The sequence below is a fragment of the Lutra lutra genome, chromosome 16 (genome assembly GCF_902655055.1).
Source record: "Lutra lutra chromosome 16, mLutLut1.2, whole genome shotgun sequence".
NCBI classification, from domain to species: Eukaryota; Metazoa; Chordata; class Mammalia; order Carnivora; family Mustelidae; genus Lutra; species Lutra lutra.
Genome location: NC_062293.1, coordinates 59,564,583 through 59,592,066, shown reverse-complemented (window position 1 = coordinate 59,592,066; position 27,484 = coordinate 59,564,583). Strand labels below are relative to the sequence as shown.

Here is a 27,484-nt window from a genome sequence, read left to right as displayed (position 1 = left end):
TCCAGCACTCCACTCACACTATTCCCAGCAACCGGCCCCCATCTGAAGTTAAATGGGGTCCACCTAGGATCACCTCATTAGCATAAACTCAGGTATGGTTGGGAGAGCTTGTGATGAATGACCCAAGACACTTTCCTATCACCCTTTTCACTAAGGAGCTTCCAAGGGTTTCAGAAGCTCCTGTGCCGGGAACCTGGCAAATGCCTTATTGTATCATAGATTCCCAAGAAGTAGGAATGAAATGAGACAAACATTGATAATTGTTGAAGCTGAGTGATCGGTACATAGAGATTCTGATGCAGTCTCTGGGCTTTTGTGTGTATTTGGAAACTTAGATGCTAAAATCTTTATAATAAAAGAGAATGCATCTAAATGCCAAAGAAAGGGAGAGAAGAACCCATAAGCCACGCGGTGTGTTTATGAAGACGAAGACGTGGGGCACCTGGGTGGCTCAGTGGGTTAAAGCCTCTGCCTTCGGCTCAGGTCATGATCTCAGGGCTCTGGGATCGAGCCCATATCGGGCTCTCTGCTCATCGGTTAGCCTGCTTCCCCCTCCCTCTCTCTCTCTGTCTGCCTCTCTGTCTACTTGTAATCTGTCTGTCAGATAAGTAAATAAAATCTTAAAAAAAAAAAAAAGACGAAGACGTTAGCACTGACACAATACTGTTAGCTAAGCGCTACAGATCTCGTTGGGATTACTCCAGGTTTTCCACTAATGTGCTGCTTCTGCCCCAGGATCCAAGGCAGGGGACCACACCCTGGTCAGAGGTCCCGTGTCCTATTCCCTTCCTGTCTGTCAGTTTCTGGGACTTTTCTTGCCTTCAGTGACTTGGACGCTTTGAAGAAGGGCGGCCAGGCATTTTGTGGATGGCCCCACAGTGCGGACTTGCCTGCTGTTCTCTCACCATCAGACGGAGGTTATGGATTTTTGGGAAAAATACGAGGGTGAGGTGACTTTCTCATTGCAAAACCTCAGGGAGCATAAGGTGTCCACGTGACTTAGGCTCATTAACCTTCATCACTAGGTTAAGGCTGTGTCTGCCAGGCTCCTCGACTACTCTTCCCTTTCTTTCTTTCTTTCTTTTTTTTTAAAGATTTTATTTTTATTATTTATTTGACAGAGAGAGATCACAAGTAGACAGAGAAGCAGGCAGAGAGAGAGAGGGAAGCAGGCTCCCTGCTGAGCAGAGAGCCCGATGCGGGACTCAATCCCAGGACCCTGAGATCATGACCTGAGCCGAAGGCAGTGGCTCAACCCACTGAGCCACCCAGGCGCCCTACTCTTCCCTTTCTATACTCAGCGACTGAGTCACTAAACCCAGCCCACACTCCGGGGATTTTAAGAGTGGAGGAAGGTCACGGAGAGATTTAAGCAGGGAAGTCGTGTTGTAGAAGGAATTCCCCGGCTGACACGCGAGTGGGCAGTGAGAGTGGACATGACCTGGATTTGAGGGACGTTCCCAGTGTGACTCAGCACAAGCTGGGTCTCCGTGGCGCGCGAGGTATGGGAGAAGGATGGCCCACGGCTGGGGGGCTGGCGGCCTTTCGCGGCCCCTAAGCCAAGGCCTGCGCGCCCCCAGGAGCTCGTGTGTCCCCTGCCCGCCAGTGAGAAGCCCCTCTCCGCTCCTGGGTCCCGCCTCGACTCGCGGCGGATCGCTGAGGGCTACTGGGGCCTAGAGGCTGGCACACAGACAGCAGGAGTGTGGGGTCATCAAGGAGGGTCGCAGTTGGGCCGCAGCGGTCGCTGGGGGAAAGGAGTCCGCCGACACCCTTGCTCCCCGCACGGCTAGCGCTGGGTCACGCGTGTGTAACCAGGGCGTCCGGACCCAGCGGTTGCAAACGATGCTTTATTCACCCCGACTCCCAGCCCGCCGCCCCGCGCCGCGCCTTTCGGTTCTCCCTCCGGGGGCGTGCGGGGGGCGGGGGGCGGCCGCACCTGAGCCCTCACCTGCGCCGGCGCGCCCCCCGCCCGGGTTTCTTCTCCCCTCGGCGCCTGCGGGCGGGGGCGGGGGGCGCGGCGGGGGCCGGGACCGGGGGCACCGGCCCGGGCGCCGGGCGGGCCCCGCTCCCCTGCGGGGGCTTGTAGACCAGGTGGAAGATGAAGGCGTTGCAGTACCTGAGGGGGCGGGGCGCGTCAGGGGCGTGGCTTCGACGGGGTGGGGGGCGTGGCTTCAACGGGGCGGGGGCGGGGTGGCCCGACGCCCCTGGGCGGTGGGCGAGCGAGCGGGCGGGGTCCCGGGAGCTGCGTCCGGCCCGCCGAGTGGGCTTGGGGTCGAGGCCCGCGGGGGCGGAGGCGGGGGTCGCGGAGAGGGGTTCCCCGGAGGGCGCAGGACCCCGCGGGGGTCGCGGGCCCTTACCAGGGCATGCAGTTGTCCGCGGCTCGCAGGCGAAAGGGGGAGCGGAAGGGGTTGGGCCGCGGGGGGCTGGTGCCCCCTCCGGTGGCCACCGCCATGGTCTGGTCGTCCATCACGCAGCCGTACTCGCTGCTCTCGGTGAAGAAGGCCGGGACTCGGAGGGACTGTGGTGGGCGCGGGCCTCTGACTTTCGGAGCCGCGCCTCCGCCCAGCCCCTCCCCAGGCGCCAGGGGCGCCGACCGCGGTGCAAACCCGGGACCCAGACAGACCAGGACGGGGAGAGGCACGAAGCAGACAGACAAGACAGACAGGGTCAGGAGGGTCCTGGGCGCGCCCCGGGTCTGGAGCAGAGTGGGAAGAAGAGGCTTTCGGAGAAGGAGGACGGTGGGGGAGTGGCAGGAGGGGAGGTCCCTTTTGGCCCCAAAGCAGGTCCCTTTTGGCCCATCCCCCACCTGCAGCCGGGGCAGCGAGCTCAGCCAAGTGTCCTTGAGACCGAAGCCAGAGTTGAATCCTGCAGGCCGAGGGAGAGCGGGCAGAAGCTGTCGCCCACGGCCTTCGCCCACGTCCCCACACTCCTACCCCAGGCTCTTACCGATAACCAGGTCCGGCTTGGGCCCCTGGAGCAGGTGGTAGGGCCGCGCGGACACCTTGATCTGCAGGTCCCTGCGGCCCCCCTTCTCCTTAGTGCTAGAGCTGAGCCGCGCAGATACTCCGGAACCGGGTCGGACAGATACTTCTGGGCCATCCTGGGGAGCCAGGAGCGGAGGGGAGAAACCGCTGCAAGTTAGGGCACTGGGAGGGCATGTTAGGCAAAGGGAGAGCAGGAGGTAGGGGGCAACTCCTCCCCCCCAACACTTACCCTCTGCAGGGTAAAATGCTGCTGGTCACTGTCCAGGGGCAGGCCATCACCCACAAACTGCAGCTCCAGGGCCACGTGGGGGAGCAAGACCAAGAGCTCCTGAGGCAGAGAGGACAGATCAAGGTCTCACCCCACCACCAGCTCCACGCCCAAATGCCCAGCCTCTGGTCCTGGAGGGACTTACCCAGAACACCATGACGAGGTCGAACTCCTTCCCTGCTTCCACCACATGGATTTTCAGTGACTGCTTGTTCTGGATGTTGAGCTCAGGGACTGGGAGAGAAGTTAGAGGCTTAAGAAAACGGTCTCCCTTCCTTGTGTCCCCCTCCAGCTCCCTGCCCCCCTCGCTCCCGCTGCTCTGCGCTCCTTACAGGACTGGGGCACCAGGTGCGTGATGACGTAATACACAGTCAACGGGTAGGTGAGAAGCACGGCCATGGGGGAGTCCAAGCTGAGGCCCCTCCATGTGTAGTAATCCTGCCACGAGCCTGGGGAGAGCGGGTTACTGGGGGACCTGGCCCCTGCGCAGACCCCAGCCCCTTTTAGTCTAATAGCCCCCTCTTCCTCAGCCGTTCAGACTGCTGACCCACCCGTCCTTGTCCCTACCTCTAGCTCCCTCGGGGCCCCTCCAGCTCACCAAAGAGGCCCCTGGGTGGATCTGGGGGCACAGGGGGCATCAGGGCAGGCCCATCCCCCTGGAGAAGCTGGTAGGGATCTCCTGGAAGGATGGAAGGAAGAAGAGGATCCTGGTGTCAGGAAGGCCCCCACCTGGCTCACCACCCTCTTCCTTCCAAAGGAGCTATGTTTCCTGGAGCTACAGCAAAAGGAATGGGAGATGGCCTGTGGATGTGGCTTCTCGATGGGGTGGGCGGGGTGACTTCTTTGAGGACTGGGGAAAGGCCTGAAATGACCGTGGGGGTGGCAGTGGAGTGCACGGGGGCATTATCCGGGGCCCTGTTTTCTCCCCCATCCCTCCCTCTAGGCTGAGGGGCCCATGCCTGAAGAGAGGCCCCACGAACCACTGAGAAGAAGGCTGAGGGCTGGTGCACTGCCCCGGGGGTGCCTGGGGGTGCCAGGGCCTGGAATGAGCATGCTGAGCTGGGTCCAGTAGCCACGAGTGAGGCCCCGTGAGGCCAGAAAGGCCTCCTTGTTGAAGGTTTCACTGGTCACCTCTGGAGAAGGAGGAGGGGAGCAGTTGAGGGCCTGGTGGCTGGAACCCCAAGCTCTAGCTCTTCTCGAGGGCCCTGGGTCTGAACCGGGTTCTGGTCCTCCAGAGAATGAATATTTCCTAGTGTCTACAGGGCCACAGGCACCAAACCCATAGGGTCTTGTAACAATTCCCTGGGGTTTAGCGTTTTTTAAAATACTCATTAGACAGATGAGAAAACTGAGGGTCTAAAAACTCAAGGGATTGTTGATGGCCCCCAGTCACTGGTGGGGCTGGGCAGCGGGGAACGCAGGCTCACACTCCTCCGCTCCAGACCCCGTCTGCAGCCCCAGGGCTCTAGGCTCCAACCCTAAATCCCCAAGCACTTGGCCTTCAGACCCAGAACCCTGTACCCAGGCACCCAGCCTCGGTCCCAAACCCCTGCCTCAGTTTCCCCCTTCCCACCACCCCATCGCCTTGGGGTACCTGCGGTGTAGGTAAAAGGCAGAGTTGCCAGCTCCCCGGCCCGCTCCATGAAGGCTGCAAGCCTTGGGCACCAAAATCGGTGGCTCACGTCATCAGGGCATCGCCGCCAGTCAGCCCGGAGACAAGCCTCGCCACAGTACAGGACAGCACTGCACTGGGGGCTGGGGTCACAGGGGGTGGTGGGCACCCAATGTTCAGCGCTGTGGCCTTGCATGCCCTGCAGCTGCCCGTGTATCATTCGGTCCGCTTTTCTGAATACTCTGCTCGTGACAGCTTGCTTTCTTCCCTCCTTTGACTTCCCAGACCCTCCCTCCCCCGCTGGCCAGTTTTCTGTGCTTGCCTGATTGTTGGGGGGCTCCCTCCCTCTCACGCCACCTCTTCGGCTGCTCACCAAGGTGTCAGCTTCACTTCAAAGCTATGCCTGTGACAGACGTGGCAGGTTCGAGCCCGGAGGGAGGCAAACGTGAAGCCCGGCCGGGGACCCCAGGTCCGCATCGGCGCCTTAGCTAACTTCACTCCCAGCCTTGGGACCAGACTCTGCAAGTCTCTGAATGGGGGCAGACACCGTCAGGCTGGGGGGCTCAGGAGTCCAGATCCCTACACCTCCCCAGCCTCAGATACCACATTTCTGTACCGATGCAGCTGGGCGTCTCCCACGGTGAGCTGCCGGGGCTTTCGAGGGTCTCCGGAGCCCATCGGGCAGGCCATGCTATGGCAGAGGAGAGTGTAGGCCCGAGGAGCCAGGTTCTCGGTCCCCGAGGACTTGCTGGCACTCCCCTGGGTTCCGTCCATCAGCAGGTCAATGCCCAGGATGGTGCCATGTTCATCGGTCACCAGTAAGAGGCAGGAAAGGTGCAGGGGGGAGGCCTCTGGGGAAGGAAGGAGAAGTCAGGGGCAGGGGTACGAACGTCATACGTGCAAAGGCTAGGCGGGTCAGCTAAGTGAACAGAGGGGACCGGGTAGAGAGGGTATGCCTCATTGGAAGGGGACACCGGTGCCGGGGTATCTGTGGCCATGCAGAAGTGTGAGCCTGAGGGACACCTGGGTGGCTTAGTGGGTTAAGCCTCTGCCTTCGGCTCAGGTCATGATCCCAGGGTCCTGGGATTGAGCCCGGGTTGGGCTCTCTGCTCAGCAGGGAGCCTGCTTCCCTTCCTCTCTTTCTGCCTGCCTCTCTGCCTACTTGTGATCTTTGTCTGTCAAATAAATAAATAAAATCTTAAAAAAAAAAAAAAAAAAGAAGTGTGAGCCTGCTGTTGGACCTTTCCAGCTTTCCTGAGACTTCTGGAATTTTTTTCTTTCAATATATAAATACTGGCTCCAGTTGAAAAAACAAAACGTCGTGGGTCCATGAAAACACCTCTCCAGGCCAGACTGCCCTGCAGGCCACCCATTGGTGACACCCCTCTGGGCTGCCTGGTGGAGGAGGTCTTCCAAAGGGCCGAATCCCCAGCACAGGGGTTCTTACCGCTTCTCCGCCCCTTCCTCCTCTCAGAACCGGCTTCATCTTCTGCCTTGTCCTCTCGGCAACCATCCTCTCCGCCTCCTGCCAACTGCGCAGCCTCCTCTGTCTCCCCTGGAGGGTTTGCTTCCTGGGGGGACTCCCTGCTGGCGGGGGCTGGCTCCCCAGCCTCCTCTCGGTCTACTTTCTCCAGGCCTGCACCCTCCTCCTCTCCAGTCTCTTCCTCTTCCTCCCCCCCCTCCTCCTCTTCCTCCCCTTCCTCCAGGCTGACAAAGCTGACATAGGGGCTTAGGTCTCGCAGGTGGAGTGGGGGTTCATCTCCCAGGAACCGGGCAGCCCCCAGGCCTAGTCCAGGGCCTGGCTCTGCCCCTTGCCCCAGGCTGATGCCCACACTTCGGTTGGGCAAGACATGAAGCACCCAAAGGGCAGGGTCCTGGGGCAGCCTTCTGATCGGAGCCTCCAGCTGGCGCCAGCGGCCCTCAAGGCTGGCCCCTGAAGCCCCGCGCTCCGCCGCGAACTTTCGGAACCAGCCAAACAGGAGGGCAGCGAAATCAAGGAACTCATCTCGGTATCCAGACACAAACTCCATGTCTTCAGGGCCACAGGGTCTGGGCCCAGACTGAGCAGAGGAAGGGGTGTATGGTGAGGGAGAGGGTAGGGGTGGGTTACAAAATGGGGGCGTGGTTGAGGGTCCCGAGACAAGTTTTCAGGGCTCAGGGTGGGAGTTCAGGGGGAGAACGGGGCTAGGCTTGGAAGCGGGCGAGCAGGGGTTAAGACGAGTAGTCAGGAGTGAGATGGTATTTGGGGCCCAAGATCTGAGGCCCAGCCCCTCTAGAGTAGGGTCTGAATGATGACCAGAGTCGGAGGGCGAATCCTTTGGGGACGGACCCGCCAGGAGGGATTATTTTGGATCCGTCTGTAGGGTGTGGGGGGAGGGACCGGAGCCGGGGCATCCCCTCGGCTTGGATCGGTTCGGCCGGGGACCCCGCGGACCCAGCCCCTCCCGGCCGTCCCTCCACTCCGGTACCTGCAGCCGCCGCCGCCACTTTTCGAAGGTAAATACCTCGGGGCTGGCGGGGGGGCAGGCGTGACGTCAGGGCGGCCCGAGCCCGCGGCCCGCTGCCCGGCTGGCCCCGCCCCCAGCGCCCGAGGCGCGCGCGGAGAGGGCCGGGCGGGGTCAGCCGCGGCTCGCGGACTTCCCCGGGGGCATCACCTGGCATGTGATCGCGGCCCGGCGCCGGCGCCCGGCGGGGAAGCGAAAGCGCCGCGGGGGTGGCGGGAGCCGAGCGGCCGCGACTTCGAGGGCCGCGGCCTGAGCTGGAGCGGCCGGGCGGGCACCCCGGAGCCGCGCCGAGCCTGTAGCTCCGCCGCCCGCGCCGCGCGCCCCGCCGAGCCGCTGCGCTCGCCCTTCGCTTTGCGTGCACCTCCCCGGCCCTCCCTGTCGGCGCGGGGGCCCGGGGCCAGCTCCCGGCGCGGGGCGCGGGGGCGCGGGGCCCCGCCTCCTCTGGGCTTTCCCCGCGGCGGCGGGCGGCGGGCGCGCGCGGGTCCGCAGGACCGACCGCGCTGTCGGTTCGGACGGTGCGAGCGCGGGAAGAGGGCGACGCCAGCTCGCGCCGCACCCCCCCAGCCCAGCGCCCCGGCCGCGGCTGCCGGCGTCCCCCCGGGCCCGGGACCAAGCCGCCGGCCGCCGCGCTCCGGTCCCGACCGGCCGCGGAGATGAGCCGGAGCCCGGGCGCCGGGTTCCTCGCGCTCCTCGTCCTGCTGCCGCTGCTGCCTCCGCCAGGTTGGTCCGGGGCCGCGCTGGCCCCCGCGCCCCTGAGTCCGCGCACGGGGTGCGAGCGGCGGGTTGGGGGGAAGCGGGAAGGGGGCGCCGAGGGCCGAGGGGGTGGTGTTTGGTAAGTGGCGAGCCGGGCCGGGGCAGGGGACAGGCTGGGGGACGTCCGGGTCCAGGCCGTGCTCAGGACGTGTTTTGGGGGTGGGATGTGTGGGTTGGGCCCGGGGGTCAGATCCGGGATCGAAGGAAGAGGCTTAGTAACAGGGAGGGGAGCCCCTTGAGCGGGGAACCTGCGCTGACCGCCTGGGTCGCCCCCACCCCGCCCCCAGGCCATGGCAACGAGGGCAGCGTTATCGGCAGTTGTTACTGCCACAGGAGGATTCCTTCCCACTCCCCTCCGAAGGGGGAGGTCATGGCACATTTCCGAAAGCACCTGAGAGCCTACGATCGCTGTAATTCCTACATCAGGTAATCTCCCGGAGCGCTGGGAGCCCAGCGCCTCTGGGGGCCTCCGGGAACCTCTCAGTCGACCTGGAACTCCTGGGGGGACCGACCCCCTCCCAGGATTCCATTCGCCCAGCAATTCTCCATGCCTTGCTTTCCCTTTCCCACCTACCTGGGAATTTCCCAGGCGGGGCAGAAAGGCCCCCCCCCCCTCTTGGCAGTGACTTCACATCTTTGGAATGAGGAAAGAGCTGAGGTGACCACGCTTTTCCTTCCTAGGTTCCAGCTCCATTCCCGCAGCGTGTGTGGGGGGAGCAAAGATGCTTGGGTTCAAGAACTGGTGAGCTGGTTTGATTGCAAAGGTACGGGCTTCCCCCTCCTCCCTGGGGTCTCTCTCCAGGGAAGCGGTCTCCCTCACAGTCAGCTTTGCCTGGGTCCCCTCCCCATGCCACCTCGAGTTCCTGTTGTACCTGGTGCCAGGCGATGTCCCCTCGACCCCTGTTCATCCAGTATCACCCACCATCGCTGTCGTGATTTGTGCCACTCCCTCCCGTGCTCTTACTTAATATTTTTCTGGAAGCCAAGGCACTACTTTTGCTTTCCAGTATTCTACTATGGAAATTTAAAGACTTACACAAAAGTTGAAAGACTTGTCCGGGGGACACCCATAGGACCACCGCTTAGAGTCTACGTTTCTAGCTACGATTCTAGCTTTTATGTATTTGTGTTTTAGGTCTTTTATATAGTAGGTACAAAATACAGCAGAGACAAATTCCTATTTTACAATGTCAGGTTTATAGCACGTAACCACATTTGCTTTAGTGCGCGCCCATCTATCTCATTCGTCATCAATCCACCTTCTCGTTTTTACAAGATTTTGAGAGAGAAAAGAGTGCATGAGCAGGGGGGAGAGAGGAGGGAGGAGGGAGGAGCAGACTCCCCACTGAGCAGGAAGCCCTGTTGCAATGTGGGCTCCATCCCAAGACCCTGGGGATCATGACCTGAGCTGAAGGCACACGCTCAACTGACTGAGCCCCCCAGGCGCCCCTTATTTTTTGATGTGTTTCCTGGTTAGGTGCAGGCATGACCACACTTCACCCCCAAACATCTCAGCTTGTGTGTCATGGAGCTCAATACTTGATTGTTGCTGTTTCTCTTTTGAGGTTAAATTTACATACAATAAGAGGAATAAATTCTTAGGTGTACACATGCCACTTCTGAGATGCGCCTGCCGTATTTTTCTGGTAAAATAAATACACAAAATGTCCTAACACTTGCACAGACGCAGTCTTGCGTCTCCTCCATGGCGCACAGACCAGTCTGTGGGCTAGAGATCTGCACGCAGGCTTTCCCTTCATCCTCCTGGCCACTGTGGCCCTTGGTAGGAGAATTCTCCCTGCTCTATAGCTGAAAGAAAGGCGTCCCAGGGAGGTCAAGAGACAAAGGACAAGGTCACCCGGAGACTCTGTAGCAGAGTCAGGGTTCCAGCCCAGGTCTTGTCCATGTCCCGGTGCAGATGCTTGTCCCAGTGCTTCCTTGTTGCCGGTCGGTTCACTTCCTTCTCCACCCCTACTCTGCCATCCGCCTCTGCCTTCCTATCCCGCCTTCAGCTGTGACCTTACTTCTTGCCTCTCCAGAATATGGATATGCTAACTCCGGGAGTGCAGTCCCCCAGGAGCTCTTGCCTCCTCCCACCACCCAGGTTCCTGAGCCCACACAAAGGGCACCTTTAGACACGGGCTCCCCTGCTCCAACGCACCTGCCACCCACCTCGCAGTCCACCTCGCAGCCCACGCTTCCAGCAGGGGCCCAGTCCTTGGACAGAAACCTCACCCGTGCCGATGACATCACTACATCCACTGGGGGCCACCGTCAGGGGCCTGAGGAGAGGCAGAAGCAGCTGGAAGAAAGAGTAGGGCCTTCCGAGAGAACCTCAGCCATGGTGCCAGTGGTGTCCCTCCTGACCATCATCTTCGTTCTCACTGTGGTCCTCCTGTATGTGCTGTGCAGGAGGAGGAGGGAGCAGTCACTGCAGCACTCTCCAGGTAAGCTGGGCCTCTGGGGCCCCTCTCCCCAGTAGCTCTTAGGTGGCCCGAAACCTGAAACCTGCCCCAGGCAGACAGATATGCATCTGTCTGCACTGTGGACCGTGGACCATGAGAAAAGAGTCAGCTAGAGACAGTTACAAAAGAGGGAGGGAGGAAGGAAAGCCATCACAGGCCCAGGGACCCATACTTGACCTATACTTCAGAGCCAGGCAGGGCTTGGAGCAATATAAGATGGCAGCTAGGGGCGCCTAGGTGGCTCCTTAAGTGTCTGCCCTCAGCTCAGGTTAGGATCCTGTGATGGTGGGATGGAGGCCCGCATAGGGTTCCCTACTTAGTGGGAAGCCCGCTTCTCCCTCTCCCACTTCCCCCTGCTTGGGTTTCTGCTCTTGAGAGCCCGATGCGGGGCCCAATCCCAGGACCCCGGAATCATGACCTGAGCTGAAGGCAGAGGCTTTAACCCACTGAGCCACCCAGGCACCCTAAATAAAATCTTTTAAAAAGAAAATGGTAGCTAGAGCAGGATAAGGAGAGAGGAACCCATGTAGGAAGGTGGGAGCCATTCATTTAGTTCACACGTCTCTCCTGAGCACCTGCCCTGTATCAGGTTGTATCATTGAGCTTTGAGGATCGAATCCCCCAGCTCAAGCTAGTCCCCCAACTTCCCTTAATTATAAGCTGATATTTTCATCCCCTTCTCTTTTCCAGATTTGCCGCTGTATTATACACCCGTGGCATCAGACTCCAGTGCTTGAGTGGAGAGCGGAAACCTGAGAGGGTAGATGCCGTCCTTTATGCAGCCCCGCACACCTTTAATTAATACATCAGAATAATCTCTAGCACATACTAGGTACTCCACGGCCACTTGATGTTTAATATACAAGTGTCCAGCCACTGCCCTCTTGTCAGCTCTCCCTGGATTTCTTTTCCATGCTGTAACGTAAAATCTACAACTCACTGTGATACCCTAGACAAATTATGTGCTTAATTACTAAAGATTATTTTTATAATTATTGACTCTTCTATTCTGCAGACACTGGCCTCAGGCTCCTGCCCCCTTCCCAAGGGTCCTGGCTCCAGCGTCTCCCCTCAGGGTCCCACCGCCCCCACGATTTTATTTCCTCAATCCTGGTATCACCCACGTATGCTCCAGTGAGAGTCCGGGCTCCCTGCTTCAGTTGCTGTTGTTTTTTTTTTAAATTAAAACCCCTGGTTCTGCTTTTGTCTCTTTCCATGAAGAAGCATGTGCCTTCGCTGGTCCAGTCTACAGAAGCCTGGGGTAGGGCACGGGGCGTTGGAGGAAGTGTGCTGGCAGTCTGATAGACTCTGTCTGAGCTTGTCAGCACTTCCTGGCGCACCTGCAGGAGCACCTGTGGGAGGAGTCAGGCCGCCTGATCTTCAAGTGTCTCCATCCCCACCTTCTGCCCCCTACACCCTGCCCAGCTGGGCCCAAAGTGGCAGCCCTGATGTCCCACGCCACAGGTCTCTTTGTCCCCGGTGCTGGTGGTGGCGTTCTTCCAAGTTCTCGCTCTAGCTGGTCGGCCTAGTTTTCCAGCATCTGCTCACAGGTTCGGGCCACATCGCTGAGCTTGAGACGGGCGTAGTCCACTCGCTTCAGGGCCATCTGGCAGTCCTTCCTCGAAGAGTAGCTGGAGCCCTCATGGGGCTGCCCGGTGGCTACCTACAGGACAGTCAGATGGCTCAGTGACACACCCCTCCCCTGAGCCAGCTCCCCAACCCAGCGAGCATCTGGTCTCTTGCCTCCTGTCCTCCCTGAGCCGGACGCCGCTGCAGCCCGGTCACTTGGGGTAAATCACCGAACGTGTTAACCTCGTGTAAGATGTGGGTAACCCCAACGATTTCCTAGCCTTGTTGCAGGATTAGATAAAGCGGCGTCTGGCACAGCGAGAACCGGCTCACCCCTGCCCCTCCTCTCAGGGCGCCGCCCCTGGAGACCCTGAGGTCAGGTCAGGTTTCTGGGCGCACGGCCCTGGCTTTGGCACCGACCACCAGTCCCTCCCCAGGGCCTCTCCGCCCGGCGGCTCGCGGGCCAGCGAGGCAGGCAAGGCCGCCTTCCGCGTCTTTCTTCCCGAGGAGTAAGCCCACCCCGGAAGAGAGGGTTCGGCGGAGGTCACCGGCTCCCTGGAGGCCGGGTCGCCGCGGCTCCAGAGGCCGAAGCTCCGCCGCGAGGACCCCGCAGGGTGAGGCGGAGGCGCAGGGCGAGGCCGGCCGCACGCACCTGGGTGAGGTAGCGGATTTGCCCCGACAGCTCGGCCTCCACGTGCTGCACCGACGCCGTGAAGGCCGCCGCCTGCCGGTCCAGCAGCCGCTCGTTGGTCTTCTCCTTGGACAGCTCCAGGATCACGGTACCTGCGGGGGCCGACAGAGGGCCGGGGCTGGCCAGGGCTGCCCCGCGCGGAGCCCGTCCCCCCGCCGGCCCCCGGGGTCCCTCCCCTCCCCGCTGCGAGCGCGGGGGCCGGCCGTCGTGTCCCGAACCTGCATTCTGGAGAATGGCGCCGATCTCCCGTTCGATGTCCTCCAGCGCGCGGAGCCTCTCGTTGGCCAGGCTGTAGGTAGCCATCGCCACCCCCGGCCGCCCCCTCCTCGGGGTTTTTCTCCCTCGGCAAAACGCCGCGCCTGAACCCGGAAGCGGCTGTCGGTTTGCGCCTGCGCGGGTCGTGCTCGTGACTGCGACTACAATTCCCAGGATGCTCGGCGCCGCCCAGCCTGGCGAACTACAACTCCCAGGGTATCGTGCGCACACCCTGATCTGCGCCGCCGCCGCCACCTGGCGGCCACCTGTGGTAAGAGGAGGCAGCGGGGTGTTGGCTTCCCGGTACGAGGCTGTTCCGTCCTGCGCGCCTCAGCGACGCTCCTGGGGTCTCTGTTGCGCGGCTGCTGGTGCTGGGTGAAGATGCTGGGAGCCCCGGGGTGCTGGGGCACCCCCCGTAGGGGCCTGGGGGACAGGCTGACTCGGTGAGACGTGCGTGGCTCCTCCGGGGCGGGATGCCGGCGGACACCGGGCTTGGCAGCCTGTTCCCAGGGGCGGGCTCCGCTCAGCCTCCCCCTCCCGTTCTGGTCGCCGGTTTTGCGCGGCGTCTGGGGATGCGTCCTGAGCGGGATGGGTTCTCAGGTGACAGCAAGGTCTCCGTCGCTCGGAGGCGCGCGCGGTGCACCTGCGGGGACACGGGATTCTGCGCGCGCGGTGCACCTGCCGGCGCCCGGACACGAGATTCCGGCCGGCGGCGCTGCGGGAGCCGGCTTAACCGCGCGGACGGGAGACGGGAGCCGGAGCCCGACCACGAAAAGGCTTGCAAGCTAAGTGGTTTGGACCTCGTCCTGAAAGCCCTTGGGAGCCCTGGAAGGATCCTCCAGACGCGTGCTCTGGCCGGGTTTCCTTCTGGAGAGGTCGGTCCGGACAGCTCTGGACACGGGAACGAGGTTAGTCGGCACGGGCCTAGCCAACGGATGGAGACGGTCGGTTCAGCGTGAGGGACCTAGCATGTGACTCCGCTGCTTTTAAAAGTCCTAATACAAGAACAACAAGGGGGGTCTTATTTGGGGGTCAAAGAGAGAGAGGCAGAGGAATTAATAGCAAAAATTTAGATAGAAGCATCAAGACAGAAGGGTACGTGGTGACTGATTTAGTAATGAGGTGGAGATGAAGCCAGTAGTGGAGAAAGCGTAAAAGCAACTTAATTTACTCCTAAATTCACCCCCGCCCATTCCCTTACTGGAGGTTTCTTTGTTGAAGGCGGGAAACAGAGGGTCTTTGCGTGAAAGGCCGACCCGGGGCATGGTTGTATTGCAAACAGAGAGTGGGGCGCCTGGGTGGCCCCGTCGTTAAGCGTCTGACTCCGTCTCAGGTCATGATCCCAGGGTCCTGGGGTGGAGCCCTACATCCGGCTCCCTGCTCAGTGGGGAGGTGCTTCCCCTGCTTGTGTTCACTCTCTCACTGTGTCTCTCTCTGTCAAATAAATAAATTAAATCTTTTAAAAAAAGAAAACAGGGGCGCCTGGGTGGCTCAGTGGGTTAAGCCGCTGCCTTCGGCTCAGGTCATGATCTCGGAGTCCTGGGATCGAGTCCCTCCTCGGGCTCTCTGCTCAGCAGGGAGCCTACTTCCTCCTCTCTCTCTGCCTGCCTCTCTGCCTGCTTGTGATCTCTCTCTGTCAAATAAATAAATAAAATCTTTAAAAAAAATAAATAAAAAAATAAAAAAATAAAACAGAGATTAGGGGCACCTGGCTGGCTCAGTCAGAAAGGTGTGAGACTTGATCTCTGCATAGTGAGTTTGAGTCCCGTGTTATTTAAATGAATAAATACATTTTTAAAAAACTAAAAAAAAAAAAAAGAGCTAAAAGAAAATAGGGATTAAATGAAAGTTTATTTCCTGAGTTGTTCCAATCTGGAATTCTCTTTTCCGGGTGTGCTAGGATGCGGGCTGAAAATGCAACGATTCAGCAACATGATTTTTCCCCCCATAAAACAGCCCAGCATGGGTAGTTCAGCATGCTCCACAGGTCATCTGGAGAGTTAGGGATGAACTCAGAGAATAAACAGATTCTTTAAATGACAGTGACTCAGGGAAGATAACCTGCTGCTGGACAAGATAGGTCATCGAGAGACGGCACGAGGACGCTGGATAATGTATGCGTAGGCACGAAGGTGTGAATGTTGATTATTGATCTAGCCTCCCCCATACTATTCTCTCAGGAGTATGGGGCCCATGGGGGTCTCGCACTGCTGGGGAGAGACGCAGAAGGGGGCTCAGTCTTCACGTCGTATGGTGGGACACCAGTGATGCTTAAGATGAAAGTCAGGAAGCAGCGAAGTGAGCGCACTGCTTGGAGGTCAACACCAGGAGAAACATCTGAGGGACGTAAAAGCAGCTACCTCTGAGAAGGGAGCTGGCGAGCGATGGGGTATAAGCCTTGTGCTTCTATCTGACTCCTTACGCTCTGTGTGTCCATGACTTTGAAAATAACAACGCGGGGTGCCTGGGTGGATCAGTGGGTTGAGCGTCTGCCTTCGGCTCAGGTCGTGATCCCAAAAGTCCTGGGATCGAGCCCCGCGTCCGCTCCATGGGAACCCTGCTTCTCCCTCTCCCACTCGCCTTGCTTGTGTTCCCTCTCTCTCTGTCAGATAAATAAATGAATAATCTTAAAAAAAAAAAAGAAAAGAAAAGAATGCACGAAAAGTGAAATGGTAGTGAGGAAATGAGTAGAGACTGACTTTATGTGGAAGAGACCGGAGTGTGGAGGAGGGTCTTCTCTGGCTTCCGTCCCTCCTTGAGAAGAAGAGACTTGCGTGGGTGTATGACGTATGGCGGACAGAGAACCGGCAGAGAGAGAGGCAGAGGTTGAAGAGAGGGGGTGGCGGGATGACCTGGGGAGTCAGAAGAGGTGGGAGGGGAGCAACCTGGGTACCGGTGGAAGGACGAGCTCCGAACGGGAGGCAGCGGCTCGACCTTGGTTGCATAGGGAATCAGTCCCTGTTGGTGTTTATGGGTAGAGGCGGGAAGTTGAAGTTATCCGTCCCTGGCAGCCTCATCTCTGTGAAAATCAGAAGTCACTATGGGCATGGGGGAAGGTTTGCAAGGTGGCGAGGAAGGTGGCCAGGAAGATGGAGAGGGACAAAGGCTCATCGGGAACTGAGGGCCCAGCTGAGGTTAGAGATCATAGGTTGGCATTAGCCCTGGGTGTGTACCCAGTGCCCAGTGTTGGCACCTACGATGTGTTAAAAATGACTTGCTGAGGGGCGCCTGGGTGGCTCAGTCGGTTAGGTGTCTATCTAACCCAGGTTAGGGTCCTGGGATGGAGCCCCGCATCGGGCTCCCTGCTCAGTGGGGCTTCTGCTTCCCCCTCTGCCTCTTCCCCTACTCACACTCACACTCTCCCTCTCTCTCAAATAAATAAATAAATAAATAAATAAAATCTTAAAAAAGAAAAAGAATTTGTCCTGCAGATCCAGTTTGTGTGTGCCCAAAAGACCTGTCTTCGGGGATAATGACTGCACTGGTGTTTGCTTAGCCGAAGAGTGGACCTCCTTCATGGCCCTCGGCAGGAGACGGGTATAAATAAAGGCCACCCAGGGAGTGGAAAGTCATGGGGCGACTGAAAGAATAAGGAAGATCCGTAGGCGTTGCTGCAGAAGGGAAGGCACCACTATAGGGAAAAGCACGGTAGAGACAGGAGGGCACATCGTACTACTGTCTGTCCAGAATAAGGGAGAAATGCATCTGGGCAGGTGTGACTGGATGAAAACAGCATCTTTGGTTTATTTGAACACTATCTCGGGACAAGTGGTCACAGGACTGGGGACAGTGGTCACCCCTGGGAATGACAAATGGGAGGCCGGGGACCAGGGGCAGGAGGGAGCCTTCTTTCCACTGTTGATCATACATGGTTTGGATTTTTTTTTCTCTACACCACGTGCATGTTTTGCTTTCTTAAAAACATTAACAAAAAGCTAAAAAAAAAAAAAAAGACATCAGCTCTCAAATCATGTGCTCATTCAAGATCTAGATGCGTGGATTCTTCCTGGGACCTGCGGGATCAGGACCCGGGAAGGTAGAGCCTGGGATGGTGCGTCTTTATCGCGCCTCCCCACTTCCCCGGGGTTGGGGGGTGGGGGGGGTCCTGATTCACCTGAAAGCCTGCTGAGCTCTGGGCCGAGAGCTCGGCAGTCAGAGTGGGCTCATGGGAATCAGAGGGATGCTGGCACTTCCTCTGTGTGGCGGGGGCCGGGCTGTGCGGGATGGGCTGTACTGGGGGGTGGGGGGCGTCCAAGGTCACTGGCATTTTGGCAGCACTTCAGTCCGTGGGTAAACGGTAGTCTAATTAGATATCAGGCTCCACAGACTGAAGGCCCGTGGGAGCGGCCCCTGGGCCCCATCTGGAACCACTTGGCCTTGCTGTCTCTGCCCCATTCCCACCTTCTCACATGGTGCTGCCATCGCCCAGAAGGTAGAAGGTTCCAGTCCATTCCTCATTTGCCAGTTCTCTGCTCAAAGGTCCTCCCTCCGGAGAGATCTTTCCCAAACCCCAGGCTAGGTCAGCAGTCCTCGAGGTCAGCACTCCTCGCCCTGGACTTCTCCTTTGGAGCATGGATACCGTCACAAGGTCACCAGGGAGTGACTTAATGGTGGCTTTGGTCACTGCGATGTCCTCGATGATGCCTGGCACAGAATGGGCTCCCCAGACACGGGCTGCTCATGGAGTGAATAATGAGCCTTACGAGACACAGGAGACACAGGCTGGGTGACAGGAGTGGGAGTGGGTGCAGGGGAGTGGGCCGTGTCCGTGGAGGGTCTGACGCACACCTGAGAAGCCGCAGGGGGAAGTCACAGGCGAGACTCCCCGCGGCCCCACGGAATGTCGTGTGGCTTCTGTCCGGGGAGGCCTGTGGCCGGGCTCCCACCGAGCCCCAGGACTAGGTGGCTGGAGCCGAGCGCCCAGCACATGCCCAGCACACGTGACTGACGGGGTGGTGACGTGTGCCAGAGGCAACGGGGAAGAGCCCGGCTCCGGAGGCCCCCAGCCTATGGGGAAGTGAGCGGTTGTTTCCCTTGTGAATGCAACAGCTGACACTGTGGGTTCTGGGCTGAGCAATCGCGTTTCAGTGCCTCTGTGGAGCGCAGGACAGCCTAGCGCTCTGACACCGACTGACGGCCTCGGGCCCTGCGAGGAGGCTGGCTGGGTGTTCAGCCCACCGCAGCCGGTCCCAGATGGCTCCAGTCTGCTCCTCCCACCCCCTACGGAAGACATAGACGCTCTTGCCTATGAAAAGGTTTAATTTCTTCTTTATGCTCAGAAACAAAGAAGTGGCCTTGCTCCCCCAAGAGGGTCTCCTTTCCCTGGAAAGGGAAGCTGTTGCTGTGATGTGAGGTTGAACGTGGGGTTCCTTCTCCCCACTTCCCCGCTGTCTTTCCAGCACCCTCCGCAGAATTTAGTCTGAACACAGCTTGCCGCCCACGGGGGTGGGGGGTGGGCACAGCTGGAGTCCAAAACGTCAGGCCCACGTTCCAGGAGAGACGGGTCCAGTGTGTGTTTGGGGGCGGCCCACGCTGGAGGGTGGGAGGGAGGGAGGGGAGGCGTGGGGTGGGGGGAGCTGCTGGGCGGAGGGGGGAGGGCGGAGAGGCTGCTCCCCCCCGCCCCCCGCACCCACCCCTCTCCTAGCAGAGCTGGTCCTCATAATCCTCCTCCTTCATCCCTTTTAGCCGGAGCCGGGCGAAATCCTCGAACACGATGTCGTCGTCCGTGGCATAACTTGACAGTGGAGGGGGGGGGCGCAGTGAGGGCTCCAGGCCCTCTGCTTGGCCCCCCGCTCCCCTCCCAGACACAGGGGTGTCCGAGCGACGGGGCTGGACCCGTGGGCAAGGAGGCTACGCCGTCTGGATTGGGTGCTTCGGCCCTCCCTCCCCCGGGAGGTGAAAAGCAGGGGTGAGGGCACCCTGGGGGTCTGCAGGGCTCTCTGGCCACAGAGGTCAGAGGTCGAAGGCGGGGGCGGAGTCTCTTACTTGGTATCAAATTCGATGAGGTTGGTGTCCACGGGTACACCTGTGTCCAGAGCAGCTGCAGGAGAAGAGGGGTGTGTGGGCGGGCGCCAAGGGGACCAGCAGGTCTCCCCTGGCCTTGCCTCCGGCTGCCTTGCGGGGGTGGGGGGCTCGGGGTGCGCTCACCTGTCTGGGGCCTGGGGACGGTGATGTGGTCATGGGGCTTGGGGTGCATGAGGACAAAAGGCAGCTCCACAGAGACGTCCCTGCGGGGGGGACGGGGGAGGTGGCGTGAGAGGCCCATGCGGCCGCACCGGGGGGAGACCCCCGCGCCCCCCACGTTCCCCGCGCACTCACCCGCCACGAGACACCACCAGCTTCACCTTGACCCTGTAGGACACCAGGATGCCCAGCACCTCCTTGTTGGCGCCCTCCTTCACGCTGCAATGAGGGGGACGAGCTCGGCCACAGCCCAGCCCTGTGGCTCCCCCAAAGTTTGGGTGGGACCCCGTCCCGGCCGTGGCCTCCAGCAGCGTGGGCTGCGCTGTTCTCATGCCAAACACCCTGTGGCACCCCTTGGCACCGAACCCGCTTGCAGCTTAAAGTGTCCTTGTGACCTGTCCTTGTGACCTGGCACCGTCCAGCTCTCCATGACCCTGACCACATCCCCCCCCCCCCCCGCTCATTCTGGCCTCTGGCTCGCCATGCGTGTTCACGCAGTGCTCCCCTCGCACCTGGGCACCCCGGGGGAGGCCCAGCCCTGACTCAGTGATGGTGTGGCCATCGCCCAGAGGTGTGGCGGCTCCACACTCCCTCGAGTGTCCTTGCAGACTAGGCCTGGGCCACCTCTGCTGGGACGCTCCTTGTGTGGCCAGTCACCGACTTATTCTGGGTCCCTCCTCAGAACTCACGCCCGGGGGTGGGGGGCAGCCTCTTTAAACGGCACACATGCGCCCACCCCCGACGTGTCCCTCCCTCCTCTGCCTTGCTCCTTCCCCACGCTCGACACTAGACACGCGGTATGTTTCGCCATTGATCTGTCTGTCCTCCCCCTCTGGATTCTCTGGTCCCTTCTGGGCCCTGAGAGCACTGGGCACCTGGGACAGCCTGAAGGAGCACGTGAGCCTGGGCCATAGGAGCCCCCCACCCTGCTCACATGGTGCTGGAAGCCAAGTTGGTGTCCTCGTGCTTGAGCTTCCCGTCCAGGGCCAGACCCCGCTTCTCCCGGTTGTCGCTGAGCAGCGGGGTGACAGTATACACCTTGCAGAACGTGGAACTGGGGGACACCTGGTCACTGGGGAACGGGGACAGGAGACCGAGACTCTGGGGGGACAGGCCGGGCGAGGTGGTCGCTCTCACCCCCAGGCCCCCCCACCCCCCGACCAGCGCTGCCTTGTTTGGGCCCACCGGTAATGGGGGCTGGGTGAGAGCTCAGCCCGCTCCAGAAAGCGAGCTCAGAGCCACCTGCCGGGACAGATGGAAGGCCCCTGTAGGTGGGGACGGTTCAGGGTGGGGACGGTCTCCCAGAGTTGTTCCTCTGCCCTAAGGTGTGGCCCCGGGGTGTTCTGTTACTCACTCTTGTTCGATCTGAGCCACAGGGCACTTGTACTGGGCGGTGCTGAAGAGGCAGATGTCGGCATACTGTCTCACTGCAGGGCGGGGTAAGGTCAGGCAGCCGTGCTGGGAGTGCAGGCTGCAGCCCCCCAGCCCCCCTGCCCCGGCCCCATGGAGCTGTGTCTCCTTCTGGGGCAGCCTCCTGCATTGGGGTGTGTCCCTGCGCAGAAATCACACCACGTGGGCAGCAACTCCCACCCTCAAGACCCCCTCCTATCCCCCACCTCCTACCAGAGACTTTGATCTTCTTGATGGTCTTGGTGGAGTTGTTGGTGACGTGGACGTTGACATTGAGGGGCTCCCCGTGGTAGTAGAGCTTTTGGGAAGAGGGGGTCAAGTTAATGCGATCTGTTTGCACTGGTGCCATTATCAGCGACCCCCCTGCCCCCCACACAGACCCGTGGCTCGGTCTCCCTCTAAACCCACGCCCACACCCAGCTGTCCTGGCAGGTGGCTTGAGCCCTCCCCCCAGGACCCTCTGCACTGGAGCCCCTGCGTCCCGCCCCCGCACCCCACCTCCTTGTCCAGGGAGGCCTCAAGGTGCAGGGACCGGTCGGACATGAGGAAGTGGCGTGTGGTTTCTGCTGAAGGCTGGGGGCCGGGTTTCTCTGGGGCAAACTGCACCTTTCTGATCACCAGACGCACAGAGTTCCTGTGGGTGGGGAAGAGGGGCGGCGGGGGGGGGGGGGCAGTCCTCAGACACCCGGACCCCCAGCACCGCCTCCCTGAGGCTTGGGGCTCCAGGGTGTGGGGAGGGGATGCTCACAGCATGGGGTAGGGGGGGCTTGCTTCCCTCACCTTTTGTGGCTTTTCTCTTCTAGTGATTTGGCACAGAAGGCTCGAATCTCAAAGTCTACCCCGCAGGCCTTGGGAGGAGAAAAGGTCACATCTTACACAAGGCCCCTGACACCACCACACCCTTCCTTCCCTCTCCCCTCGCCTCGATCAGGGGTTCTTGCCCCGTCGCCACGTGTTGAGGAGTGTAGGGCCTGGGGCTTCGTCCTCTGCCTCCCAAAGCCCCCAGCACCTAGCAGCGCCTGGGTCCTGTCCACAAGGCGGGGCTCTATACTCACCCGGGAGTGCCCAGAGTCACCTGGGAGCAGACAGACCACATTTCCACTGGGGACAAGTCCCACCCTGGCTTCTCCCTGACAGCCCCCCTCTCGGTGGGTGCCAGGCTCCTCCTGGGGCCCGTTCTGTCCCCTGAGCCCTCAGACCCATTCCCGTTGTACCTTCCCCGTGTCCTCGGGGCCTGGCTGCAGAGTGACGGAGCAGGGAAGGTTCTGGGGGATCTGTGGGGAGGCAAGGGGAGGCTTCGGTTCTTCCAAATCTTTCTCCCAATCCCCACTAAGAGGCTGGAGGAGGTGTCCCGATGGGTGAGAAGGGGAAGAAGGGAGGGGCCCCAGGGAGGAGGCAGACACAAGAGTGACCATGAAGGCGGGGTGGGGGCTGTCCAGGGCCTCCTCACTGCTGATTCCAGATGTGCCTGGAGCAGGGGCCTCACCTCCCCCCCACTCCCCCGGACTCAGTCCCAGCCCTCTTGCCCTGTAGAGGGTGGAGGGCGTCCTCACTGTGAAGAAGAAGGGGTGGGCATGCGGGCCCAGCTTCCTGAGCAGCCGGTCCTGCAGGCGGGTTGGGGGCCGCGGGGGGTTGGGCGCCGGTGGGAAGGCCTGGTAGTTGGCGATGAATAGGTCTTTGCGGAAGGACAAGCCCAGCACGTCCAGGTCCTCGCGGCCATAGCGGAAGGCGCAGGTGAGGGTCACAAACACTGCGAGGGGGGGTAGGGGGTGGTCAGGAGCCCACCCCCCACCCCCGGCCCCAGCCCTCATCCCCCGCAGCAACCAAACTTCCCTCTTCCCGCCCCACTGGGCCACCCCAATGTCCCCTAGGTGCCCCCTGCTCTAGGGCCAGTACCTTTGCGATCCTTCAAGTAGTCAGGGTCCACGAGCACCACGCCATCTGGGAAAGGGACACAGGAGCTCATTTCCTGTCAGGGCCTCCCCTCCATCTCTGGGCCCAGGAGCCTCTCCCTGTCTTGGAGGCTCCGTGCTGCTTTCTGGGTACACTTACCTACGGGGTCCACTTTGTCCAGGTGGTCTACAAAGTCCCGCTTCCCCAAGTACACAGTGAGCTGCAGATACAGAAGGGGCGCAGGGAGGATGGGGCAGGAGGGTGTGGGGCACGCAAGCCTCAGAGCGCTCCTCCCGCCCCTGGTCTTTCCCAGGCTGGGGTTCGCCCCGGGGTTCCTCCCAACAGGGTCAGAAGGGGAGAGTAGTGGGGTTTCCCAGGTTACCCAATCTTGAAGCTTTTTGCACCTCTGTCCACGAGTCAGGTAAGCGTGTGGGGTGGCGTGGGGAGTGGGCTTGGAGAGGATTCAGGGGGGCCCCCAGCCATTTAGAGAGCAGGGTGTGGTCTGACGGGCTCCTCTCTGGGGGTTCTGGGATACACAGGCCATAGCCTGGGGGCTGCTGACCATTCCCAGCCCAGGAACCCTGGGCCCGCTCCCAAGAGGGGTACAGCCTAGGGCTCCTGGCTCCTCCCCCTTCCTCTAACCTAGGGACCCGGACCTTTCCCCACCCAGGGATCTGTCCCCACCCAGCCCCGCCGCTGGCTGGGGTTGAGTGGCCTTTGCGGCAAGGGGCTTCGGGAGGGAAGGAAGTCAGCTCTTAGCTGTCACAGGAAGTGGGGAGCTAGGGGTTGGGGATGGGCAAGGGGCAGGCTGGGCCTTGCAGGGGCCCGGAGCGGGTTGGGAGCAGGAGCAGCATGGGGGACTCACCTTGCAGTTGGGGCTCGACTTTTTGAAGACCCTAGCAAAATAGAAAGGGAAACCCCGCTGCCTCACACTGGGCAGCGGGGACCTCCCCACCCTGGCCCGAGAAGCAGAGCTCACCCAGGACTCTGCCTGCAGGATCTGGGGCTCTGCCAGCTCTACTCCTCCCACCACAGGGCCTGAATATTCCCAACACAACCCCTGCCCCCAGGTCCCCTCCTCCTGGGACAATGGCCCTTGGTTGCCACAGGAACTACCCAGGTTCTTCCCAGAGCAGTTGCCCTAGGGGGACCCGAATCAGGCTGTAGGAGCCTCTGTCTAGGACCAAACCCTGTCCCTGACTTCTCCGGTACTCCAAAGACAGCTGGAGTGCCCAGCAGGGCAACGGCCCTGGCTTTTGCGCCTAGAATGGTTTCTACTTTTAGGCACTAGTTTAGCGTGACCCGATTCCATTAACCTCCAACCATTCCCCATCCCTGATCTCAGCAGCCCCAAAGCCCATCTCCGGATGCCGAGCTCAGCTATCACTTCCTTTGGGAAGCAGATCGAGCCCAGACCCCGGTTACTCCTCTTGGGGGGGGCGGTGTGAGAGCTTGCACAGGTCCCGAGCCACACATCACCTGCCCCAGCAGGCCGCTTGCAATGGTCGGAGGCCACACTCAGTTTGCACCCCCAGCACGAGGCCAGCCGATTGCTAGAACCGCGATGCCAGCTGACGTTGGTCAGGAGAACGCCCCATGCTCAGCGCCGTTTCAAGGGCTTTGCGTGTGGGGTCGCACTTACGGCTTCTGGCGACCCCATGACGGAGGTCCCAGTGTTCCTAGTTTACAGGTGAGGGAACCGAGGCATGGGGGCCTGAAGTAAAGTTTAGCCTAAGGCCCTACGTGGTGGAAACAGTGGGGCTCAGATGAACAGGCTCGGTCTGGCTCCCAGCCCACGCTCTCCCTCACTAAACTGGTATTCTCCCGACTCTGCAATCTCTACTAAGTGTTGAATTGCAAGGGATTTGCTCCCCTGAGCTGAAACGGTCTAACCCCAGACTCTGCCCATTGCTGTGGGCGTAGTAGGTATCTGGTGACCCCCTGGGCTCCAGCCACTTGCGGGTCTGACTTTCCTCATCTCCATGCGCTGTCTCAACAGCAAGCCCTGGGAAGGGTCCTCGGCAAGTAGAAATGAAAGTCCCGCAGACTGGCCCGTCCTTCCTCCAGCAACACCCCCCGTCCCCGGTTTTGCTCTAACAACCTCACTTGCCACTTCTTCCCAGAAGGTTAGGCCATCCAAAGGCCGTAAGGCAAAGGGTACGGTGGCCCCTGGTGTCCCCATCCAATAAAGGAGAGTAAACACTGGTAGGGTGGCAGCTAGAACAAGCACCCACCCTAAGGACGGATAGCTAGGGCACCTTCCAGTTCCCCCGTCTTTGCTTCTAGTTTTTCTCTTTGTCCCAGGGCTTCCTCCTATTAGGATGAAAGCCACCGATGGTGGTTGTGGGGTAACGGCCCCCGAGTGTCCGCAGGGCCACCTGCCCTTGGGAGCCGAGGCTGGGGAGCAGCAGCACTTGTACACCGAGGCTGGCCAAGGAGGCAGACTGTGGGGGTGCCCAGAGGTGCCCATCGAGGGGGCCAGCGACAGCAGATGTTCTCTCCATTTCCTGTGGCCCAGAATTAGACGGGGGTGGCGGGGATTGTGCCAAGTCAGCAGTCCCCCTCTGGTCCATCCATCCTCCTCCCGGAACCACATAACGGAAATTGGGTGCCTCCCTCAAGTCAGCGACTTCCCCTTTCTTTGGGGGTGTTTGAGTCCTAATCCAGGGCACCAGTCCTCCCTCTGATCATCTCTCTGATACTACTAGATGGGGTGCTCAGAAGCCTGGGTTCTCATCCTCTGCGGGCAGGGAGTGGTGGGGCTGAGATGATGATGTTTTTCAGCCAAGTGATGTCTGAGGACCCGGGCCCCATTCCTGGTCCCTCCTGGATGGAGGCATACGGCCCCAATCTTTTCCTCTTCTGCTCCTGCTCCCCAGGGACCTGGGCATTCACCCACTATCCCCTTGGGGGGGTGTTGGCCCACAACAGGAAGTGGATTTTGCTAGAGACCAAAAAAGAGAACTCGGGGTATCAGTGGAAGGAAGGAGCCTCGACGATTGCACAGAAAACATCCGGGGAGTGGATGGCGTGCCCAGGGCAGATACTGCCTTCCCTCACCTCCGGGAATAAAAGTAAGGCCCAGAAGCGGGGAGGGTCGTCACGCACTCTACTCCCCCAAGATGAAGCTGTTGCTCCTAGCAACCTGGGGGAAGGCAGAAGTTTGGAGGCAGAGCCACCTGGCCCTTGGGACAGCCCGACTGCCTGCGGTTTACCTGACAGAAGGCTCTCCAGCAGCTCCGCACGGGCCTCCGAGTGTGGGGGGGAATCCCCTCCCGGCCTCCGGACCTCCCATACCCAACCCCTCGGGGCCGGCCACCTGCTCCTCCTTCCTCCGCCCCTGCATCGCTGCCTGCACCGGAGAACCCAGTCGTCCGGCCCCCACATCCCTGCGAGAACCCAGACGCCAGGCTCCTGATCGCCTTCAGCTCTCGCTTTCTGCAAGGGCCCTGGCATGCGTCCTCCTCATTATCCTCGAGGACCCAGGCGCGCGGCCCCAGATGGCTGCCCCCCCAGGGACCCAGGAGTCCGGCCCCGGGTTCTCTCCCCGGTGTCCTTGTCTGGGGACCGTCCCGGCACCCGCCCCGAGCCGCCGCCCACGTCCCGCCGCGTGGCCCCACCTCCCTTACCTGGTGCCCGGTTTCTCCCCCATGGTGCGCGCGCCCGCCACCCGCCGCCCGCCCGGTTCGCGGCTCGCTCGCAGCCTCCCAGCCTGCTGCCAGGTCCCCGCTCCTCCCCGCGCCACTGCGCACGCGCGCCCGCCGCTCTTTCTCCTCTCCCCCGCCCCTCCGGCCCCCCTGCACTCCTGGGGAACCGGGCCCAGCTGCGTCAGCCCGGACCGCGCGCGCCGCGGCGCCGTCCGCCTTCTGGGCGCAAACCGCGCGGTGATTGGCTCCGCCCCCGCGCCCGCCCCTCCGCGGCCCCGCCCCGCCGCTCCCGGGGCCGGGGATGGGGGGACCGTGGGCTGGTCAATCCTGCGCGCGCGGTCCCCAGTCCCCTCTCGGCCCGCCCATCTCTCCGCCCCTCCGCGCCCCGGTAGGAACAGACTGGGCTCCCCGGCAAGGGGCGCCCGCCTGCCCGGATGGGAGAGCCCTGTGATTGGCTCCCTGCGCCCAGGGCGCCGCGGGGGTCCCCTCCCCTTTGTTTGCTTTCGCCGCCGCGGTGGAGGCGAGGGAGGCGGCGGGGGCTGCGGAGCGAGCTCCAGCACCGTCTGGGAGGAAGGATGAGGGGACGCGCAAGTGGGTGAGCGCTTCCACTTGCGTGATGCTTTGCTTCAGGGCGCGCCGCGCTCCCCAGAGCTCGCAGCCTTCTTCGGCCCGCCCTCCCGCCGCTTTACTGCGCTGTGTCAGCTCCCTCTGGCGTCTGTCTTTCCTCTTCCACCGGGTTACTGTGCCTAGTGTCTCCGACTACCCATCCCTTCCTGTCGTCTCATCGCGGCCGGCATCCATCCCTCCATCCATGCCTCCATCCGTCCATGCCTCCATCTGTCCATGCCTCCATGCCTACATCCGTCTATGCCTCCATCCATCCATGCCTCCATCCGTCCATGCCTCCATCCATCCATCCCTCCATCTGTCCATGCTTCCATGCCTCCATCCATCTATGCTTCCATGCCTCCATCCGTCCATGCCTCCATCCATCCATCCCTCCATCTGTCCATGCCTCCATGCCTCCATCCATCTATGCTTCCATGCCTCCATCCGTCTATGCCTCCATCCGTCCTTGCCTCCATCCATCCATGCCTCCATCCGTCCATGCCTCCATCTGTCCATGCCTCCATCTGTCCATCCGTCCATGCCTCCATCCGTCCATGCCTCCATCTGTCCATGCCTCCATGCCTGTTTTGTGCCAGTCACTGTGCTGGGTGATGGGGACGCAGACATGAATTCACGTGGCC

General features: G+C 60.9%; 4 protein-coding genes across 7 annotated transcripts; 1 reads left to right on the top strand and 3 right to left on the bottom strand.

Annotated features, from left to right (window-relative positions):
- Window positions 1-1,831: 1,831 nt before the first annotated feature.
- ZMYND15 (zinc finger MYND-type containing 15) lies at window positions 1,832-8,719 on the bottom strand. 4 transcript variants are annotated; one of them, XM_047705931.1, is made up of 14 exons: window positions 8,696-8,719; window positions 6,312-6,924; window positions 5,481-5,715; window positions 5,238-5,393; window positions 4,847-5,007; window positions 4,233-4,385; window positions 3,851-3,931; window positions 3,585-3,701; window positions 3,398-3,486; window positions 3,214-3,312; window positions 2,947-3,100; window positions 2,807-2,865; window positions 2,358-2,518; window positions 1,832-2,116 (listed from the first exon to the last, which is right to left on the bottom strand). In XM_047705931.1, exons 2-14 carry the CDS (start codon window positions 6,892-6,894, stop codon window positions 1,945-1,947), a joined length of 2,220 nt encoding a protein of 739 aa, XP_047561887.1. In that variant the 5' UTR covers window positions 6,895-6,924; window positions 8,696-8,719; the 3' UTR covers window positions 1,832-1,944. The 4 variants fall into 4 exon arrangements, with proteins under 4 accessions (XP_047561887.1, XP_047561886.1, XP_047561888.1 ...); XM_047705930.1 differs by lacking the exon at window positions 8,696-8,719 and adding an exon at window positions 7,333-7,420; XM_047705932.1 differs by lacking the exons at window positions 3,851-3,931; window positions 8,696-8,719 and having other exon boundaries at window positions 6,312-7,142.
- CXCL16 (C-X-C motif chemokine ligand 16) lies at window positions 7,786-11,802 on the top strand. The gene is made up of 5 exons (XM_047705935.1): window positions 7,786-8,088; window positions 8,409-8,547; window positions 8,803-8,885; window positions 10,161-10,568; window positions 11,277-11,802. Exons 1-5 carry the CDS (start codon window positions 8,022-8,024, stop codon window positions 11,321-11,323), a joined length of 744 nt encoding a protein of 247 aa, XP_047561891.1. The 5' UTR covers window positions 7,786-8,021; the 3' UTR covers window positions 11,324-11,802.
- On the bottom strand, window positions 11,751-13,636 carry MED11 (mediator complex subunit 11). Its single transcript, XM_047705936.1, has 3 exons — window positions 13,065-13,636; window positions 12,808-12,938; window positions 11,751-12,249 (listed from the first exon to the last, which is right to left on the bottom strand). Exons 1-3 carry the CDS (start codon window positions 13,147-13,149, stop codon window positions 12,112-12,114), a joined length of 354 nt encoding a protein of 117 aa, XP_047561892.1. The 5' UTR covers window positions 13,150-13,636; the 3' UTR covers window positions 11,751-12,111.
- A 4,706-nt stretch (window positions 13,637-18,342) lies between these two features.
- ARRB2 (arrestin beta 2) lies at window positions 18,343-26,421 on the bottom strand. Its single transcript, XM_047705934.1, has 15 exons — window positions 26,217-26,421; window positions 23,453-23,483; window positions 22,747-22,807; window positions 22,591-22,635; window positions 22,248-22,444; window positions 21,909-21,968; window positions 21,475-21,542; window positions 21,193-21,328; window positions 20,908-20,992; window positions 20,639-20,711; window positions 20,219-20,356; window positions 19,420-19,503; window positions 19,249-19,328; window positions 19,087-19,141; window positions 18,343-18,835 (listed from the first exon to the last, which is right to left on the bottom strand). Exons 1-15 carry the CDS (start codon window positions 26,237-26,239, stop codon window positions 18,742-18,744), a joined length of 1,230 nt encoding a protein of 409 aa, XP_047561890.1. The 5' UTR covers window positions 26,240-26,421; the 3' UTR covers window positions 18,343-18,741.
- Between the last annotated feature and the right edge of the window lie 1,063 nt (window positions 26,422-27,484).